The sequence below is a fragment of the Rhinoderma darwinii genome, chromosome 8, assembly GCF_050947455.1.
Source record: "Rhinoderma darwinii isolate aRhiDar2 chromosome 8, aRhiDar2.hap1, whole genome shotgun sequence".
Taxonomy (NCBI): Eukaryota; Metazoa; Chordata; class Amphibia; order Anura; family Rhinodermatidae; genus Rhinoderma; species Rhinoderma darwinii.
The window spans coordinates 116,505,203-116,525,706 of NC_134694.1; the positions used below are offsets into that span (position 1 = coordinate 116,505,203).

Below are 20,504 nucleotides of genomic sequence, written 5' to 3' on the forward strand. Positions count from 1 at the left end.
CACCCAAAAACTCAACCAATACTTGTTGTCTTGTGGAGTTTTTGTATTTTTGAACTGACTGCGATCCCGAATGTCAATGAACAATTACTCTAGAAGTGTCATCCAATGTTAGTTTTTGGACTCCTGGTGAGCGGTGACCAAAAATTATTCTCAGAAGTCCAACCTTCTAACCGGATCTTCGGGCTTCTCCGTGGCGTCTTCATCATTCTCCATCCATCTTGTTGCTGGTTGTCCTCTTCCCGTTTTTCCTTCTTCTGAGAGTAATTCATGTTTTCCTATGAACTAAGTAGTCATATCTAGAAGAAGAAAAATCTTCAGTCTGGTCACTTGTCCTTCGTGTGGAAGCTTTGGCTTGATTTGAGAATCCAAAGGAACATCAAGGAAAACCAAAACCAAAGGTCTTCATCCACAACGTTTAAGGGTTTATTCACATGCGGCAGATTTGTTGTAGACGTTCCTGCGACTGTTCCATTCATCTGAAGATGGTTTGCAGAATCTATGAACATGCTTCAAAAATCCTATACACATGTATGGAACGGATTCTTGTCTCAGAAATTTCCGCAAAAAATTTGCCGTGTGGCATCCATTTAGTTTTCTGCCCTTTAATTATTATTTTTGCCTCATTTCACCTAAACCAAACATCTCATACATGACTCCTGGTCTTCTTTATACCAGAGAATGTATAGGGCACTTTGTTGAATGGTGTAAAGTTTTTTTTATTTTTTTTTGTGTTTTTGTCACATGGATGCAAAAATTTCAGCATGTCCTAAAAAATGATTCTTTGTGTGAATGGGATGTTTTCACAATGTATGTACAATCTGGATCTCAAGGAGACGGTATATATGTGAAGATGCTCGAAGGCCCAATGAAATGTGAGCACGAAAGTCACAAACTTATAGCCATAAAAAAGTATATTTTTATGTTTGAGCGACACATATTAATCAAGACTTTTTTATCGTTGGTTATTTTTTTTACATTTACATCGGTCCATTTCATTAATCTCTATAGGAAAAATAATTGTTACACATAAATAGACCTGGAGATATTTCTATCTTCTAGTTTTTAGTTCCCTCCCTTGGCATTTCACGGTGAACGGGTGGAGTTGGGTTAAGTAGTTTTGGATTGATAAAGTGTTTGTCCGTATCATGCCAAAACTATATCTACTTCGGTCCAGGCTACGTCACTATTTAATCGCTAAAGTTTTTAATACCATTGTAGTCTGAGCTTACTGGAGGGAATCCTACAGCTCCCGTTGCACTCAATAAGGTTATGTTCATACGCTGCGTAAATGTACACCGGAAATTCAGGACGAAAAACTGCACCAAATTGTGGTGCAGGTTTTTTACCGGAATGTTCGCTGCAGAAAGCCACACATAAAAAAAAAAAAAATTTGGATACTCACGTAGCCATGGCCACATGTCCCTCTGCCGTCCTGCAGCTCTGCCTCCTGGGATGACGTTTCATCCAATGTGACTGCTGCAGCATGAGATGAAACATCATCCCAGAGGCCGGCCTGGACGGAGAAACACAGAATTTTGTAAGTGTCATATTTTAGCAGGTTTTTTTTCGGTGCAAAAAAACAACATCTCCTATTTGTTGTGGGTTTTACCTCCCCATTGAATTCAATGAGAAAGACCCACATTACATGAGCAGCGATTACGCAAATACAATTGACATGCTGTGGATTAAAAAAACGTACCGTACGTCAATTTGAGGTTTTTGTTTGTTTGTTTTTTTTGTGTTTTTTTTTTTTTCCCGCTCTGCAGTTACACTGTGTGGATGAGATTTGTTCAAATCTCATCTACTTTGTTGCTACTGCATTATGCCGTGGATCTTTCTCAACTAAAACTGTATTTACACTACGTGTGAACATGCCCTAACAAATCTTTCTTCAGAGAGGTACTTGGCTCCCTCTAGTGGTGGCTGCAGGCCGCCATCTTTTTATCATTTACCTGTGCCTGTTGTCTATTCAGGGGATTTGGACCTCTGTATCACAAAAACGGCACTCCAGCCCCTATAAAGACATATTCTTGCTCATTACACCATTACTCATTACACAAAAGCGTGTTCGGTCCGTGATATACAGTCCGTACGTCGGCCGCATTTCCCGGACCGAATACAGTGCAGGGAGCCGGGCTCCTAGCATCATAGTTATCTATAACGCTGTGGCCCTGCCTCCCCGCAGAAATAGTGAAAACCTGATGTCCGTACAGGACCGTTTTCCCGCAGCGACACCTAGCGCCATAGATAACTATGATGCTAGGAGCCCGGCGCCCTGCACAGTGTTTGATATGGGAAATGCGGCCGACGTACGGACTGTATATCACGGACCGAACACGCTCGTGTGAGTCCGACCTTACTCGGAACAAAATTAAGACCTAAAAACAAGTCAAAAAGTTAAGATTCAGTTTAATGTCTCTCTGCATCTAGATTCCGTCCTGTAATATTATTAAATATATAGCTGGTTCCACATGTATATACCCCCCCCCCCCCCCCCCCATGTACAACAAAGAATGTCGGATACGTCCACCTGAAGCGGTAATGATTGATCAGACCTTTAAATACCGGTGCATGTATTGTGGCGGCTATTTTTGCCTGAAATGATAAAGTCTCTGCACGAGATGTGACTGCGCCCGTGTAGTGTTGATAAAGCGTCGTCACTTCAGCGACCTGGTACTGAGCAAAAGCAGGAAAAGTTTCAGGTGTTTGTTTAGTTTTAGCAACTTCTTATATAAGTCCTGAGATTTCAGACGCCGGTTCCTGCGGCCGGAGCTGCATGTTTTTCACTATTATTTATTTTATTATATTTTTTATTATTATTATTATTTTATTTATTTATTTTTTTTTTGTTTTTATAAAAAATGTATTTATATATATATATATATATTTTTTTTTCATAGTTCTGACCGGATGTTGTAACGTGAACGCGGCGGAAGATTTATCGATTTGTGTTGTAAGACGTTGCGATTTTATGAGCCGAATTAAGCAAAGCGGCGTAATCTATTTGATTGGCAAGTTCTCTCCTTTACTCCACCTCCTGGCGACCTGTCCAACAACAATTTACACCAAATATGGGGCACCTGTTCTAATTTACTTTTTTTGACTCCTCTTCACATTGAACCTTTCTACCAAAACGTATAAAAAGAATGTTGAGGTCGTCCTAAAAAGTTTCAAAAACTGATAACACTTCATCTTAGTCATAGGGGAGAGTGTGCACTTGAAAATCACCATCCACATCTATATCCACATCGATCTCAACATCCTAAGGCTGGGTTCACACGTGGCGGAATTTCACTTGAATTCCGCAGCGGACACTCCGCAGCGTTAATCCGCAGCGGAGCCGTTTTTCCATTGACTTCCACTTAAATTTAGAAGTGTTCGTTTAGACGATGCGTAAAATTCCGCTGCGGAGCATAGGCTGCGGAGCGGAATTTGGTGTCCGCAGCATGCTCTGTCTGTTGCGGACCAGTGGCGGACTGGTTGCGGACTCATGGCGGAATTTCTCCATTGACTTCAATGGAGATTCTAAATTCCGCAATGAAGTCCGCAGCTGTCATGCACATGTTATGTGTGCTGCGGATGCGTCTTGCTTTTTTGACATGACATTTCTTCATTCTGGCTGGACCTATGTATTTCTAGGTCTCCAGACAGACTGAGGAAGTCAATGGGGCTCCCGTAATTACAGGAGCGTTGCTAGGCGACGTCAGTAAATAGTCACTGTCCAGGGTGCTGAAAGAGTTAAGAGATCGGCAGTAACTGTTTCTGCACCCTGCACCCTGGACAGTGACTACCGATCTCAATATACAGCAACCTGTAAAAAAAATAGAAGTTCATACTTACAGAGAACTCCCTGCTTCTGTCTCCAGTCCGGCTTCCCAGGATACAGAAGCAGTATCACAGGCTGCAGCGGTCACATGGACTGCCGCGTCATCCAGGGAGGTAGGGCTGGATGCCGAAAGAGGGACGCGTCACCAAGACAACGGCCGGTAAGTATGAAATTCGTTTACTTTCACTAGGGAAAGTGCTGTCCCTTCTCTCTATCCTGCACTGATAGAGAGAAGGGAAGCACTTTTACCGCAGTCCACAGCAACTAGTCCGCATCAATTTACTGCACATTTTGGGCAGATCCGCAGCCGTAATCCGCAACCCGGATTAGGTGCGGCATTGATGCGGACAGTTGCGGAGGAAATCCGCCACGTGGGGGCATGCCCTAACCGGCTTCTATAGTGAAGGTTATTGATGTGGATGGTGATCTGGATCCAAGTAATGTCCTCGAAGACGGCTCAACTGTGAGAGGTGAGAAGTGTTCTCATGGGGAAATGGGAGCAGTCAACAGCAGGATTAGGACCTGTGACTTTAAGAACTTATAAGTTTTCATTAAAACGTTCGATTTACATATTAGTTCAAAGAATTCTACTCCCTAAAAGGGGTGACACATCGAGACCGGTCCCTTTTTTAAATTGAAGGTGGTCACCGCCGATCCAGCGCCGGAAACCCATGGTGATCAGATGTTATTCTAGCGGAAGATGTGGCTGACCATAAATGTGGTAATAAACCTGTCAGCCGCTCAAATGAATGGATTTCCATGTAATACAAGGAGAGGCCTGATCCGTGAGAGAGAGAAGGAGAGGCGCTCCAATTTGACTCATAGGTTGGAGTCTCGAGTGATGGACCACCATGTATGATGTCCGTATGCCCCAATGAAGGGCGTATGGCAAGGGATGGTCTTCATGATTCATTTCATAATGGGAATAGACCAGTCTGTCTCTCTTGTGTAGGGGTGTAGCTATAGGAGGTGCCGAGGTAGCAGTCACACCCGGACTCAGGTGCCTGAGGGAGCCCAAAGTCCTCTCTGGCACATGATAGGTGCAGGAGGGTATAAGAGATTTTGCATTGGGACCCAGAAGTTTTTTGAGTTGTGCCTCTGACTGCCTCCTATAACTGTCGAGGCGCCAGCAGTCATGCCGTCAGTTCATTGGTGATCATGTTTGATCTTGCGTTGATTCATCGCCTTTTCCATACTACAATGCAGCTGTGTAAAGAAATACTTGGTAACGCCGGTTTAACGTGAGTCACTGCAAATATTTTCTTCTTCTGCAGACAATTCTGCAAACATTGAATGGAACTTGGATTTTCTTCTTTCCTCTTTAGTGGACTTCTCTAGTCCATCTTTGTAGAGTATTTTCTGAGATTCACCCCCACGCTCTGTTCTCTCCGTTCACTTCTCACAGCAGAACTTCAAGCCCTGAACGGTTTATCAGCCGGATCCTTCCAGAGACGCGTGTGACGTCCGGTTCACGCTCCCTAACATTATCCATAGGTAACTTTATGGGACGTGTGTGGCTTTCATACTGAGAGGTGATACAAAGGCTTTGCCATGCTCCGCGGCCCATACACCGTATAGCGCAGTCCTGTGTGTTCAGCCATATTGGATCAGATATGGTCTCTCTGTGAATTTATTCTTAAAGGAACAGTGCAAAAAAATAAAATCAACTCATCAGTCTGCAGGTCTTCCAGAGCTCTTGAAAAAATGGTCTTCTGGATTTCTGACACTGAAAACAAGAGTCCGCTTCCTCCCAATCCTATTTATTTCCGATAAGGCTGGTGGGGTTTAAATAAAGGGGGTGGGGCTCAGAATTCCTGTCTCCCATGGCAAACATAGTAATAGGAAAACCATTGCATCTCCTATTGCAGCGGACTCCGCCAAGACGGGCGAAAAATTGGATGCACTCTCTAGGAGGCTTTCTACGGAGGATGTGCTGATCTGCTTGATATAGGATTTGTGTGGTCATATTTAGACTGTATTTAAAGGGGTTCTCCGGACTTAAGTAAATAAAGCCATGATTGTAGAATTAAAAAAATTGCAACATTGTAATGTATGTTATTTTTAGTTTCTCACCATTATAAGATCTCTGCTGGCTTTCAATGCATGTATACATTCTAGTTAATAAAACAGATGCTAGAAACCCATCTTGAACTAATCTGCTCGTACACTGAGAGTTTGTTACAATGTATAAGTGTAGATCCGAGCTGCCAGCCAGGACAGGAGAAACGTCCCGCAACTGTATGTAGCTCAAATAAGAAGTCTACACTACATTGTAATCAGTTGTGTGAGCAGGACTAGGTCAGGGCAGAATGTAAATAATTCAATGACAGCAAGCAGATATCTCAGAACTGATATGCAAAGTTTACTAGAAGTTTATATAACTTTTTTTTATTGTAGAATAAAATACTGAACTGCCCTTTTAATAACTTCCCAGACAACCCCCCCCCCCCCCTTATAAACCTGTATGTTAATATCATTTTATTTCCCTTTCGTCGTCTTAGGCTGTCTGACTGGGGAATTAGCTGCTCTATATGGTGAGAACTGAGGAGCAACCATGACGCAAAATCCAGAGATGGTAAATCTGTCCTTCCTGTCCGAGACGGAAAAGGATTTCATCCTGCAAGTCCTACAGAGAGATGAAGATCTACGGAAAGCGGAAGATCGGAGAATTAGGTGAGGGAGGAATAATCCTGCCTTTTTTTTTTTTTGCATTTTAGACATTATTATTATTATTATTATTATTATTATTATTAATTTTTTTTTTTTTTTTAATATATTTCTTTTAAGGAAATTTTTACCTTTTTTTAAAAATATATTTTTAGTCCTTTCTGATTCTAATGGCTGCCATTAAATTTTTTCAGACTCAGCCTTTCTAGGATCCTATATCCTATAAAATTGCAGTTCAAAAGTCTTAAAAAAAAAACCTTAGAGAGAGTTCCCCTGGGAGATCTAATGGCAGCCATATTGGTTTCCGCCCAACTTTTAAAATCCAGATGAGCTCAGGACTTTTTACTGGTGATCCGATAAAAAGTAACGGCAAACCTACTATAGAAGCAGAACACGTCACTGATTTGAGGCGCGGGGTGAAAGGAGACCCGGCACTGAACTGATCTCATTGCTTCCTTAAATTCTGAATTTCTGTTTACCTGCAGCCGCCACTAGGGGGAGCTCCCTGATACAGCTCCTGATGAGTTCAATATTGACTGTATAAAATCAATGTGCGGTGAGCTCCCCCTAGTGGTTGCTGAATTTTATCATAGTATGAAGGCAAGCAGGGGATTTGGATCTCTGTCTCAGGAAAAGGAGCTCCGTCCCCAATAAAGAGATAAGATGACAATAGTTCGCACAGAATTTTGGGGGTGTGGTCTGTTCTGTGTTATGGGCCCCTATAATTTCTGTATATGCTCCTGGGTAAAAGTCTTAATAATCTGATTAATTGAACCTCGATAAATTCCTGGGTATCTGCAACACTTGACTTGCTGGTTTGTTGTTTAATAGGAGATTAAAGAATGAACTTCTAGATATCCGGAGAAAAGGTGCAAAAAGGGGGAGTCAGCGCTACAGTGACCGAACCTGCGCCCGATGTCAGCAGAATGTGGGGCGTCTGGTCCCTAAAACAAACACTTGTCGGAGCTGCAGCCATCTGGTGTGTAAAGATTGCCGGATGGAGGCCTCGACTGGAGGATGGAAGTGCAACGTCTGCATCAAGGAGGCGTGAGTTTTTATATATATATATATATATATATATATATATGTAATTTTATTCTATCTATGTTCTTGTCGTGGTTTTTATTATTCTGCATTCTCGAAAAAGTTTTTGGAAAATCCAATGCAACATATTCTACTGCGCAAAGCCTTGTTAGCTGAACCCTTGTGCGACTGACCGCAGTCTCCCCGGATTTTCACAATGAAATCCGTTGTGGAAAATCCGCAGTATTCACGCTACGTGTGAACTGACCCTCACAGTGAAATTCCGGGATTTGATAATCCAAAAAGTCTGATAATCCGGCCCTTGTTTCCAGCACAGACCTCCACTGTAATGTAATGTGGAATTTCACAAGACTGAGCGAGAAGAAATCAGGGAATTCCTCTAAATAAAAAGCAAAGTGACCGCAGCGGATCTCGTATTTATAGATTTGGCACCTTTTCCGGAAGGTTCTCCGGTCTTTTCATCCAATAATATCTGATTATACAATAATTATAAAATGTCACTGATGCCAAAATAAAAGAATTGTGCAGTATTTTTAGTGGCTGCGACTCGGGCACGGTCCTGGCTCTGATCCGCGTTCTCCACGGAGCTTTTTCCTGTGTGAAGATCTAGAACGTAAACCGTGTTTTTCAATGTTTGCAGTGATCTGAAAAAGTCCACAGGAGACTGGTTTTATGATCAGAGGATCAATCGTTTCGCTAACAGACTCGGCAGTGATCTAGTGAGGATATCGCTGCGACGTAAACCTCCAGTAACAGGTAGATTTCACTCATTTTTCCTCAGTTGGGCGGGTATGTGACTGACGGACGTGAATGCTGTTGTCTGATCCTGCAAAAAGTGTCTGGAGTTGTCTACAGTAATCACCTTTTCAAGATCATTGTGTATATTGTCATCAAATGTGGCATCTCTATTCGTACCTAACTGAAACCTGTCAACATACTGCTGTTGACTGATCCGTTTTATCATGAGACTCCTTTTAGCACTTTGTATGACTAATGTTTTTTTGTCATTGAATGGGCTGTAATCTTTTCTACTTTTTAAGGTGTCGATGAGCCGCAGGTCACCAAATACAGCTCTTCATTTTAGGGTACCTATACCCTTAGAGAAGTTTAAAGGGGCTTTCTTGATTTATATTAATAAAGTTTAATCACTGTATAAATGAAAGTTATGCAACTTTATAATATATTTCGTGTTCGAATTCTTCATTTTTCAAGATATTAGTTTGCTGTCAGTGAATGAGAGCACTCTGGTTTACGTATACAGACCGCAAACCGGTACATACCCAGTCCTGCTCTCTGCTGATAGGTGGTTAACATTGTATCAGTCTAGACAATGCTCTGTGATCTAAGCAGCCTAAAGGGGGTTTTACACTGGGCGATTATCGGGCAGATCATAAGTTCATATAACGCTTGTTGCCGATAATTGCCCTGTGTAATCAAGGCAGCGATCAGCAGATTAACGAGCAAACGCCCAATCATCTGCTAATCGATCCTTTTAAAAAAGTTACATATTATCGTTGTTGGCAGCACATCTTGGTGTGTAAACAGGGAGACGCGCTGCCGACATGATGATAATGTATGGGGACGAGCGATCGGAGTAACGACCTCTCGTCCCCATCCATAGCTCCGTGTGACAGGAGCAAACGAGTGCCGATCAATGATGTCTCGTTGATCGGCGCTCGGCTTTTAGACTGATACATTGTAGCAAACTACCAGAGAGATTTGTGCAGCTGCTTACCCCCAAATGAGGGTTAGGGTAGCTGCACCCGCGCTGATCTGCTGATCGTCAGTTTGGCTTGATCTTCAAGTATGAGGAACTTAGTGATGATATGAGCTCCTTGTGAATCAACGGATTGAATACTGGGCACTCGCGCAATATTTTTTGTTGTAACTTATGTAGCTGAACTATACAGGAAAAATATAATTTTGCTCTTTTACATAAACTTTTATATTCTCAATTAAAATTCATGTTCACAGTTAACAAACGGGAAACGACCGCACAGACGCTGCTGGAATATTCGCAGGTAAACGAACAGAAGGCAAGGAAAGGACAAAGGAGTCCGCAGGAGAGACCGAAGGCTTCTGGGTAAATAGAATGTGGATTTCTGGCAATGAAGTAAAAACATTGGGTGATCGGCACATTAATACATCAGGGGTTCCCAACTTCACGATTGGAGACGTGTAGACCCCAGGCAGCTGGTATGAAGCTCCTGAGTTATGGGGTCATCCTTTCAAACGGGAAATGTTGAGTTTGTAATTGTTTATTAGGGATCCCTTCAGACCTTTTCCCCGTCTCCCTCGTGGAACCCGTAGAGTGTTTGGTATGAGGTCGCTATGATTGTATTTCAGTAGAGTGACGGGATCTCCAGATCTAAGGGACCAGAGAAGTGACACCGAATCCACCGAGCAGATGAGCCTCAACAGCTACAAGATGGACTCCAAGAGAAGCACGCCCACATTGTCCAGGTGAGTGTCCTATCTTCTAGTCGGGGTGTGCAGTAAAGACACGTTGGAACAAAAATAATTTAATCCCTTGACTCCTTATCACGTACATGATAAGCGTTAAAGGGAAGTATGGAGCGCGCTAACGAGCGTGCTCCATACTCCGTCCCGGGTGTCAGCTGTGTTTTACAGCTGACACCCGCTAACGGCCAGAATTGCCCTGTTCCTGGCCGTTTAACCCCTCAAATGCTGCGGTTAATTGAGGAATTGAAAAGAGGGGGACGACCCCCTCCAACAGCTCATCGGCCCCCCACGACGCAATTGTGAGGTGCCGATGGTTGTCATTGCAGCCCAGGGGCCTAATGAAGGCTCCCAGATCTGCCTTCACTCTGCCTCTGATAAGCCCTGCCACCTGTGTACACCAAAATGTGTAAAACAAAAAGTTTGATAAAGTTAATAGTAGTGCAAAAAAAATAATAATTTGAAAGTTCAAAAAAATGTTGTTTTTTTTCTCTAAAGTAATGTGAAAAATAAACAAAATTGGTATCGCTGCGTCCGTAAAAGTCCAAAATATTACAATATACCATTATTTAACCTGCACGTTGAATGCCGTAAAAACCCAAAAAAATTTCTCTAAAAAAATATATAATAAAAAGTGATCAAAAAGTTGTATGTAACAAACCATTGTACTAAAAAAAAGCTGCAGCTCGTCCCGTAAATAATAAGCCCTCACACCGCTCAATCGGTGAAAAAAATTAAAAAGTTATGGCTCTCGGTAATTACAGTATTGGAATGTGGTGAAATACTTTTTTTTTTTCTGTATTTTTATTTTTTAAAAGGGGTATTCTTACCACCCTGCTTCTCTTCGTGGCTGCCTGCCACTTCCGCTAATCTGTGGTCAGCAGTACACTGCGCCTTAATTGATAGGTCAAGCCAGCAGTAATGTGCTGATGTCATCGCGCCGCTGGCCTGAACATGCACGCTCCCGATGCTGCTGTATTTAATCCCTATAGCGGCATCGGCATTGTATCCACCTCCCTGCTCGTGTCGTCCAGTTATACTGCTCTATTCTACTGCCCCGGAGCTGTCTATAGACGACTATGGAGATGCAGAGAGTTGGCCCCGGCCATCCTCTACAATAGAGGAATTTAAAAAGGTTGCGCAAGACCACTGCGGTGGCCGTAACCCTAGACATCGAGCTCCAAACAAAGAGGCGGACACTGTCAAGATGAACCAATATCTGGAAAAGGACTTTACAAAAACTAAGTTATTTAGTAACATTAATATATTTAGTTACAATAGTAGAACAATGTCGCGGCACTCACCGATGTATGCAAATTATTTTCTTTATTCAACGATCATGCTCAGTAAGGCCTCCTGCACACGACCATAATTTTGATCCGCTATTACGGACCGTAATTGTGGCTCAAAATACTGATCCATTAATTTCTATGGCCAACGGACACCTTCCCGCATGTTTACAGGAAAGAGTCACAGGCCGTAGATGGCATCCGTAAAAATAGGACATTTCCTATTTTTTTATTTTACGGACCGTGCTCCTATACTTTATAATGTGACTGTCGCCGGCCATGCCTAACCACGGCCGTGTGCAGGGGACCTAAGATGTGGAAAAAGCCATTAATATATTTAGGTCGGCTGTCAGACTATCGGTCCATGTGCAGTAAAGTTGTCGTAAACGCACAACTGGACGTCCACCTGATTGTTGCCCTCTAGTAAATCAAACTAGTTACAGTAATCATCGCTTCCCCCAGAGAGTAACACGAGTGGGTGATATCGGCGCTTCAATTATGTAAATAAAATTTCACTCTTAATTTCTTGTATCCAATTCAGATTTAAATGTAAAGTTATGTCGTGTGTAGAATTTGCCAAAATATTCCCAGTAGAATCTCGAACCCCAACGCCAGACCATTTTTTTTGGCTAATCGTTTGTCCCACAAAATAAATAGTGTGCTGCTTGTCTAGACAAATGGACTTGGGGATTAATGGTGAAAATATTGTTTACACAAAGGGCAGTAATATTTGACGAGTCCGTGTCTCTTGCCTATGTAAGTCCTCATAATAAGATGGCATAAGGGACGCCACGTAACGTCAGGCCAACCCAACACTGCTTGGTATGTTAGAAACTTTTTGTTTTCGTAAACTGCTGGACCTTGAAAATAAATTCTTAGCTTTCTTGCTTCAATAAATGTAGCAATCATTATTCTTCCAGGAATTTGGGATTTGAAAACTTTTATGAAATTTTTACATTTAGATATTTATTTATTTTAAAAAAATTTATTTTGTATTTTATTTTTTTAAAGGAAAAATTCTGCAGAGAAGATTAGTGCTTTCCAAGAGGGTAGAAAAAACTATGGACCCAGTGGGGCTAAAGTGGACACCCTGACTGTTCCTGTTCGGTCTAGGGATTATCACCACTCTGATTCAGAAGGGGTAGGTTTACTTACTGGCCACATTATAACATGAAACCGATCAGAAAGTCCTGGCTAAAAGTTTTGGGACCGACGCAAATTTTGATTTTCGTCAAGTTTGCTGCTTCAGTGTTTTTAGATCTTTAAGGCTTCGTTCACATCTGCGTTGGGACTCCGTTCATGGGTTCTATCGGACCTTTCCGTCAGGGGAACCCGTGAACGGAACCCTGACTGAAACAAACGGTAACCATAGGTTGATTTCTATGGTGATAGATCCAATGCAAATGGTTTCCGTTTCTCCCCATTGTGTAAGGGTTCCATTGTTTTGATTAAATACCATAGTTTACACAACAAGGACAAACGGAAACCATTCGCTCCGGATCCGTCAGCATAGAAATCAATGGTGATGCAAACAGAAACCTATGGTTTCCGTTTGTTTCAGTCAGGGTTCCGTTTACGGGTCCCCTTGACGGAACCCATGAACGGAGCCCCGACACAGATGTGAACGAAGCCTAAGTCAGAAGTTTCTAGTACAACTTATAAGCATTTAATACGTTTTTTTAACTTTTATTGACCAATACATCAAATTTATGCAAAGACCCAATATTTACAGTGTTGACCCTTTTTTTTCAAGACTTCTGCGAGTCGCCCCGACATGCTGGATGTCAGCTCCTGGGCCAAATCCTGACTGATGACCCATTCTTACCTAATCAGTGCTTGGAGTTTTATCACAATTTCTGTGTTTTTCTTTACCCATCCACTGTTTGAGAATTGACCGCAGGTTCTCAATGAGACTCAGACCTGGGGAGCTTCCTCGCCATGGACCCAAAGTTTCAAGTGGAAGTTTTCTTAGGCAAAATTGTGAGTGAGCCCACCCTGTCCTGTTTGAAAAGCAACACCACACATGAATGGTCTCAGGGTGCTTTACTGTTGGCATGAATCAGGACTCATGGTAGCACTCTCTTTTTATTCTATGGACAATCATTATTCCAAACAGTCAGAAGGGGCTTCATCAGAGAAAATAACTTTACCCCAGTCCTCTGCAGTCTCGTCCCTCTACTTCCTGCAGAATGTCTGTCTGCCGCCCTACAAAAGCCGTCACCTCACTGTGCGTTCAGATGCACTGACACCTGCCTGCTGCCATTCCTGAGCGCCTCTGCGCTGGTGTAGAACCGATCCCGTAACTGAATCCTCTTTAGGAGACAATCCTGGCACTTTCTGGCATTTCTTGGGTGCCCTGAAGCCGCCTTCTTCACAGCAATTGAACCACTTGATGAACCGATAAATGGTTAATTTAGGGGCAATCCTACAAGCAGCAATGTCCTTGCCTGTAAAGCCCTTTTGATGCAAAGCAATAATGACTCCACATGTTTTCTTGGAGGTAACCATGGTTAACAGAAGAAGACAATGATTTCAAGCACCATCCCCCTTTTAAAGTAACCAGCCTGCTCTTCTAATTCATTCAGCATGACCGAGTGATATCAGCCGCATTGTCCTCGTTAACACTTTCTCCTGAGCTAATGAAAAGTTCATTGAAATGATGTCAGCAGCTCATTATGTGGTAGGACTGAAATGCAGAGGAAACTGAGTTTTTGTGATTTAAGTTAATTTTTGTGGCAAGGACTGACTTTACAATTAATTGCTATTCATCTGATCAATCTTCATAACAATCTAGAGCTAATGCAAATTGCCGCTATAAAAACTGAAGCAGCAAAATGTGAAAACCCAAATTTGTGTCAGTCTCAAAACTTTTTTGCCAGGACTGTATTATGAATGATCTCTTTCTAGTTTTCTATGCCTAAAGATCGCTATTGCATAAACACTACATTGTGGCATACACTATGGAGCACATTTAAAGGGAATGTGTCGCTAGAATTTTTTTTTTTTTAGTTAAACAGTTAGTATATACATGATTAGACATTGTTCTAATTTTTTTAAATTTTTTCACAAGTCAGGAAATATTATAAATTAGATTCTAATTTATAAAATTTCCATGTGCTGGCCACTAGAGGGAGCAATTCCCAAAATTGCAGCATTGGCATGTGGTAAAGCAACCTCATTGCTTTATGCTGCAAAATTGGAAATCGACACATACAGAGATGAAAAAAAATGGCAGCTCCCATAGTGAAGTAAAAGTTAGAAAAAGTAAAACACAAACAAACAAATAAATAAAATTTATTTTAATAACACACTAAAAGCAAATTGATATAAAAAAAAAATTTTCGTGACACTTTTCCTTTAATAAGATTGTAATTTCATATGCCAGTCTTAGTTTAAAGATCTCTCATGGATTATTGTAATTAATTTTTTTTAAAACCGCACACCTCCCCTTATTCCTGACGTCCTCTTTATTCCTGCGCTGTAATTTAACATTTTTTTTAGCCCTCCCATTGTACCGCAAATTCCCCTGCTCCGCTTAAAAATTACAGCGCTGGAATCGAGAGGACGCCAGGAATAAGAAGAGGTATGTGGTAAAAAAAACCAACATGACCGGTCATCTTTTAAAGCCCGTAGGAGTAAGATGCAACACATTTATTTAGAGGTGAATGCATTTTTGGTTGTTTGTGCGCCACAGAGTGAAATCTACACCAACTAGGAACTGGCATAGATTTCCGCTATAATTTTACATCTGCTTCTGGTGGCACCGGCCCATTTTTGAGTCTCTGTCCACTTTTTAGAAAGGTTCCGTGAGCCTCGGAAACTGCACAAAAGTCAAAACTTTCCAGCGAATTGCAACTTTTTGTGCCGTTTACGACTGGCGTAGAAAAGATAATAAGCTCCCCCCTATGACTTCAAGTTAAATCATGGTTTTGAATTGTGGGAGTTTGGTATGTCTTAACATTTCTGTGGATTATTTAATTTTATATTGCCTACATTTTAATATATTCAGACTCCCCCTACAAGATGGAGGACACCAGATTTTCTTAAATCTCCGCCTTTTCAACATTGTGAATTTATATTTCCAATCCGAAGATCCGTTGCCCAATCTACCCCATTGAGTTAGTTATTTGCTGCTCCACCGGTAGATTAGTTCGGAGCCGTTGGCTAAATGACCAACCCAACTCCTCTGGCCGAGCATGTGTTTATTTCAATAGGGAGACTAATCACTAACCGGCATTGGCTTATCTACTGGAGGAACAAAGTATCGGAGGAGTTGAAATCCAATATATCCAATCCTTGGTTCCTCCGATGGCAGATGTAGAGGGGGAGTCCGGCTGCCTCCAGTCACATTATGTTGTCAGCCGATCCTCCACGTGGTGGGTTAAGAAGTCCTAGTCTGGAGATCCAGAACCTTCTTCAGCCACCCTTTAATCAAGTGTAGCATGAAATGCACCTCTTCTTTAATTATTTTTATTTTTTTTTTACTTCAGGAGCCACGTTTAGGCAACCGTAGTGCGGGTTCTGCAGACGAGAGTGATGCAATTTTCAAGAAGAATCCTCGTAGAATCCTAAAACCGTCCGGTACAACAATAAACATTGTCTTCCTTCTTTGTGTAATCCCAAATATGTTGTCATCGTAAAACTCATGACGCCATTATTCTATTTAATGTTTATTCAGACTACAGTAAATCCGTGATAGATTTACGCCCAGAAGAGAAAACGGAAGAAGCAAACCCAATGGGGGATCGAAGCAAGTCAGTCCCTGGACTCAATGCTGACATGGTACGTATCTGACTTAATCTCGAGGAGTTGGCAAATCGTAGAACAATTTCTACACTGACCCAGTGGTAGGTCCTGTTCTTGAAAAGCTTCACTAGTAAATTATACGGTGTGCCTTGAGTTCCATGATTTAACAGATTATCCAACACTTTGCACCTAGGAAGAGGAAGACGAAGATATTGATAACCTAGTGGAAATTCATCGCTTGACGACGGCCAGAAGCAGCTTGCGCAGTGGAACTTCCACGGTAAATCTTTGCTAATTGTAAGGGGTCACCATAAGTCTGAGAAGCTGGGCCTATTGAGCAAGCCTTAGGCCAGATTAACTCGAGTATTATGCGCACACATTTCTGCGACCGTATTCTTGGGTCTGATCACTGTTAGTTTGGGTCATCAGACCCACAGTCGGGCAGAGGTTTGGAGCCGTAATAGGTATTGCGCTCGTGAAGCAGGCTTTCACGTGAGACCTGAGACAAGTTCTCCTTATCACGATGTGTATCTAAATTTTACAATTTCGGCACTGCAATTGGTGTCAAGTCCCCATTTTTTTTTTTCAGATAGAACACATAGGACCACATATCTACATCCAATTTTTTTCCACCATGGAAAAATGGAACCTTATTTGTGATTTAATAAGGTTCAGGTCTTTGTTGTTTTGTCCTGTAATAAAAATCCAATGGTAAATACTATTTAAAGCCAATGAAGACCAATTTAATTTTTGACATCCATATGAGCTCTCCCCCATTCATTTCCTAATCTGTTTGTCTCCCTCTAATAGAGCACCCTTGGAAGTATGATGAGCATTTATAGTGAAGCTGGAGACTTTGGAAATGTGATTGTAACAGGAGAAATCATGTTCTCTATGAAATATGATCCCAAAACTCAAATTCTGAGCATTGTTGTGAAGGAGTGCCGGAACTTGGCCTACGGGGATGACTTGAAGCGGAGATCCAATCCGTGAGTAACACCTGTCTTGATTTTTCTTCTTTACATTAGTCTCAGTGCTCAATGGTTATAGCCAGATTTTTGGGTAAAAACTAACAAAAACGTAGGTTATCATATCTGCAATTACTAGATCGTTAACTAGTAAGGGTCCTTTTACCTGGCCCGATATGGGCTGCGTAAGCAAGCGCCGATTAACGAGACGGCTCGTTGATCGGCGCTCGTTTGCTCTTTGCACAAGGAGCCATGTATGGGGACGAGCGTCCGTTGCTCGTCCCCATACATTTCCATCATGTCGGCAGCACATTGTTTACACGGGGAGATGTCCCGCCGGCAAAGATAATATTTTCAGCTGAATAAACAAAACGATCACCGCGTTTGCTCGTTCATCAGCTGATCGTTACTCTGTTTACGCCCGGCAATGATCGGGAACCATAATTGGCCGTCTAAAAGGGCCTTAACTGATCAGCACAGAGATTGGAGTTCTGTTTCCTTGAAAACGATTAAACCATTTGATCTGATAGACGTTGGAATTAATAAAGCAACAAAACAATGCACGGAATACAAATATTATTATTCTTAAAACATTTTATTATCCAATCACAGCCATTGTATTTTACAGATACGTGAAGTCCTATCTTCTGCCAGATAAATCCCGACAGGGAAAACGCAAGACTACAATTAAACGCAACACTACAAACCCGCTGTACGGGGAAACGTTACAGGTAGGTAAATGTGTTGTATCCGACGAAAGATAATGGTCGGATTATTTCTTCATGGAAATACCGGATATCTGCGTTCACCACGGCATACTTGTGTTCGGGATTCCTCTTCTTCTTTTCTTGTAGTATATAGTCCCCGAGTCCATTCTTCTTAGTAGAACCTTACAGCTGTCCGTGTGGCATCATGATCGCTTTGGAAGGAATACATTTCTCGGGGAAGTGAATTTGCCTCTGGATTACTGGAACTTTGACAGTATGATGGACGAGTGTCTTCCACTTCATGGAAAGGTGATTCTTATGGTCTTCTGCAGTCTTTAGATATTTCCCACAACATATGGATTAAGACAAGACCTTCCATTATGTGTGTCTTAATAATTAGAGTCCTCATAGCCAACTGGAATCATATACAATTTTTGGTAGCTCCAGGTATCATGGCCTCGTGCATTTGTGACCGAATACTTTCCACAATTCTGGATAGTATAGAACACGTATCCTATGGGCCAATGCACACGACTGTGGTTTCCATGGTCTGTGCACTGCCAGGAGCCTGGATCAAAAAAAAAAAATAGGACATGTTATTGCGATTGCGGTCCGTGCTCCTTTGACGTCCATGCACATCTTGTGTCTGCATGGGCCGTAATTGCCGATGACACACCGTGGCCCATCCGTGCCATAATCGTGGACCATGTAAACCACTACGGCCATCAATGTCCATCTACATAATGTGTATATGTGTTACTGTGTGAACTGAAAATAATTCAACATGATCGTTCAAGATCATTTAGCTGCTGGTGTTTGATGCCACTGATTTTTACCTTTTCGACGTTTGGGTGACGATCGGCTAATGGCCATGGCAAGTTTTGTTTGTTATATTTTTTTGCAAGCTGTCTACTTCTAACCATAGTTTCCCTAAACATCTCTCAGGGCACAGCAGATGCAGGAACGTTGTCATCCTATAAAGGCGAGTTGGTTGTGTCCTTAAAGTACATCCCACCGTCCAAGTCCACGGGTGGAAGTGAGAAGAGGAAAAGTGAGTTCTTATTTCTATCATGAAGTCACTTATGTCATTGTGTTTATGATGAGGATATGTATCTTGTGCGTTGGATCCTCTGTGGATATCAGATTATTCTCCTTCCAGCATTGAGAAATGTGACTTGAAATCCAAAGGCACCCAAGATGAACATATATTGAGCGGTAGACATCCGAGGGCTTTTCTATTGTGAGATAATTATCAGCTGCTATTTGCTCTCCTTAAATCTTTATTTCTATTTTCAGGCAAGGCAGATGAAGGAGGTGAACTTCAGGTCTGGATTAAAGAGGCTAAAAACCTAACTGCTGTGAAACCTGCGGGGACATCAGACAGCTTTGTCAAGGGGTGAGAAACCATGGAATCTAAATAACTTTAGACATTTAGTCCACTGGCCTCTGGTGTTGGAGTGTTCCAGACACAATGGAGCTGTCAATCACATATTGTCAATGGTGGATCCTGTGTTATCTATAATATAGGTGTTGCCTGTCAGTGTAATCCTGTCTGTGATGATAATGAGATGACTGCTAAGAAGTGATCTCTACAGTAGAGGAAGGGTCAGTCTATTATAAATGGTGGGTCTTGTGTTATCTGTATATATAGGTGTTGCCTGTCAGTGTAATCCTGTCTGTGATAATAATGAGATGACTGCTAAGAAGTGATCTCTACAGAACAGGAAGGGTCAGTCTATTGTGAATGGTGGATCCTGTGTTACATATATATATATATGTATGTATGTGTTACCTGCCTGTGATGATAATGAAATGATCCTGAGATTAAGTGATCTCTATATAACAGGAGGTGTCCGTCTATTGTGATACTCCCCTTTGTAGGACCTAGTGACCGGTCCTCTTTAAGTGGAGCTTTATTGAAGGCTTAACTTCACGCCACATAAATTGTCAGAGAACAATCTATGTTTTAGGAACTTCGTTATATTCTACAGATCTGTGATTGTATGTATACAGTTGGGTAAAAGGGATCAATAGTATGAGTAAAGTGTCTCAAGACTAGATAACTGGAAAACCATCTGTTCGCAGCTATTATACGGCTCATATACCTTGAACGTGTTGCTTTGTTTGGACTACCCATTATGAGTTTTTGCTTTTTTTTTTTTTTTTTTTTTTTTTTTCTCCAGTTACTTATTACCAATCAAAAGCAGGAACACCAAGCGTAAAACACCAGTTATGAAGAAGAGCCTGAATCCACACTACAACCACACATTTGTGTATAATGGGATTAAGCCTGAAGACCTGCAGAACACATGTCTGGAACTGACGGTCTGGGATCGAGAGCCACTGTCCAGCAATGATTTTCTGGGAGGAGTGAGAATGGGCCCGGGGACAGGTGAGCAAATCTGTCTATAAGACAACACCACACTTTTACTTTGAGAGTCTCCCATGATTTGTGCTATGAATTGATGTCTTGGAACTTAAATAGTTGGTACATATGTGGATCACGTTCAGGAATAGTTGTTTTTTTTTCTATTGAATGAGCCTCTAAAGCCTTATGCAAACAAGCGCGTGTCAAATTGGACGTGAAAGATGGCAGTTTTTTACGTCCAATTTGCACCCGTGTGGGATCCCCCATAGACTGTCTATTGAGGGATCCGTGAAAATGGACAAAAATAGGACATGTACTATTTTTTTCACGGGCCTTCACACGGTCCGTTGAAACAACGGCCATGTGAACAGTCCTATAGAAATACATGCAGCAGTGTGACGGCCGATTTATACGCTTGTTTGAATAAGG

At 41.8% G+C, this 20,504-nt stretch overlaps 1 protein-coding gene across 1 annotated transcript in view; it reads left to right on the top strand.

The window, feature by feature from the left end:
• Positions 1–20,504, top strand: part of SYTL4 (synaptotagmin like 4) — a 35,390-nt gene that overhangs the window by 12,796 nt on the left and 2,090 nt on the right. Inside the window, exons 2-16 of the mRNA XM_075834513.1 lie at positions 6,328–6,499; positions 7,325–7,540; positions 8,178–8,293; positions 9,512–9,620; positions 9,884–10,000; positions 12,298–12,427; positions 15,777–15,867; positions 15,965–16,068; positions 16,226–16,312; positions 16,843–17,021; positions 17,629–17,731; positions 17,855–18,016; positions 18,653–18,758; positions 19,004–19,103; positions 19,891–20,099. Of these exons, the coding sequence (XP_075690628.1) occupies positions 6,381–6,499; positions 7,325–7,540; positions 8,178–8,293; positions 9,512–9,620; positions 9,884–10,000; positions 12,298–12,427; positions 15,777–15,867; positions 15,965–16,068; positions 16,226–16,312; positions 16,843–17,021; positions 17,629–17,731; positions 17,855–18,016; positions 18,653–18,758; positions 19,004–19,103; positions 19,891–20,099 (1,948 nt within the window). The 5' untranslated portion in view covers positions 6,328–6,380. The remainder of the gene's footprint in view (positions 1–6,327; positions 6,500–7,324; positions 7,541–8,177; positions 8,294–9,511; positions 9,621–9,883; positions 10,001–12,297; positions 12,428–15,776; positions 15,868–15,964; positions 16,069–16,225; positions 16,313–16,842; positions 17,022–17,628; positions 17,732–17,854; positions 18,017–18,652; positions 18,759–19,003; positions 19,104–19,890; positions 20,100–20,504) is intronic.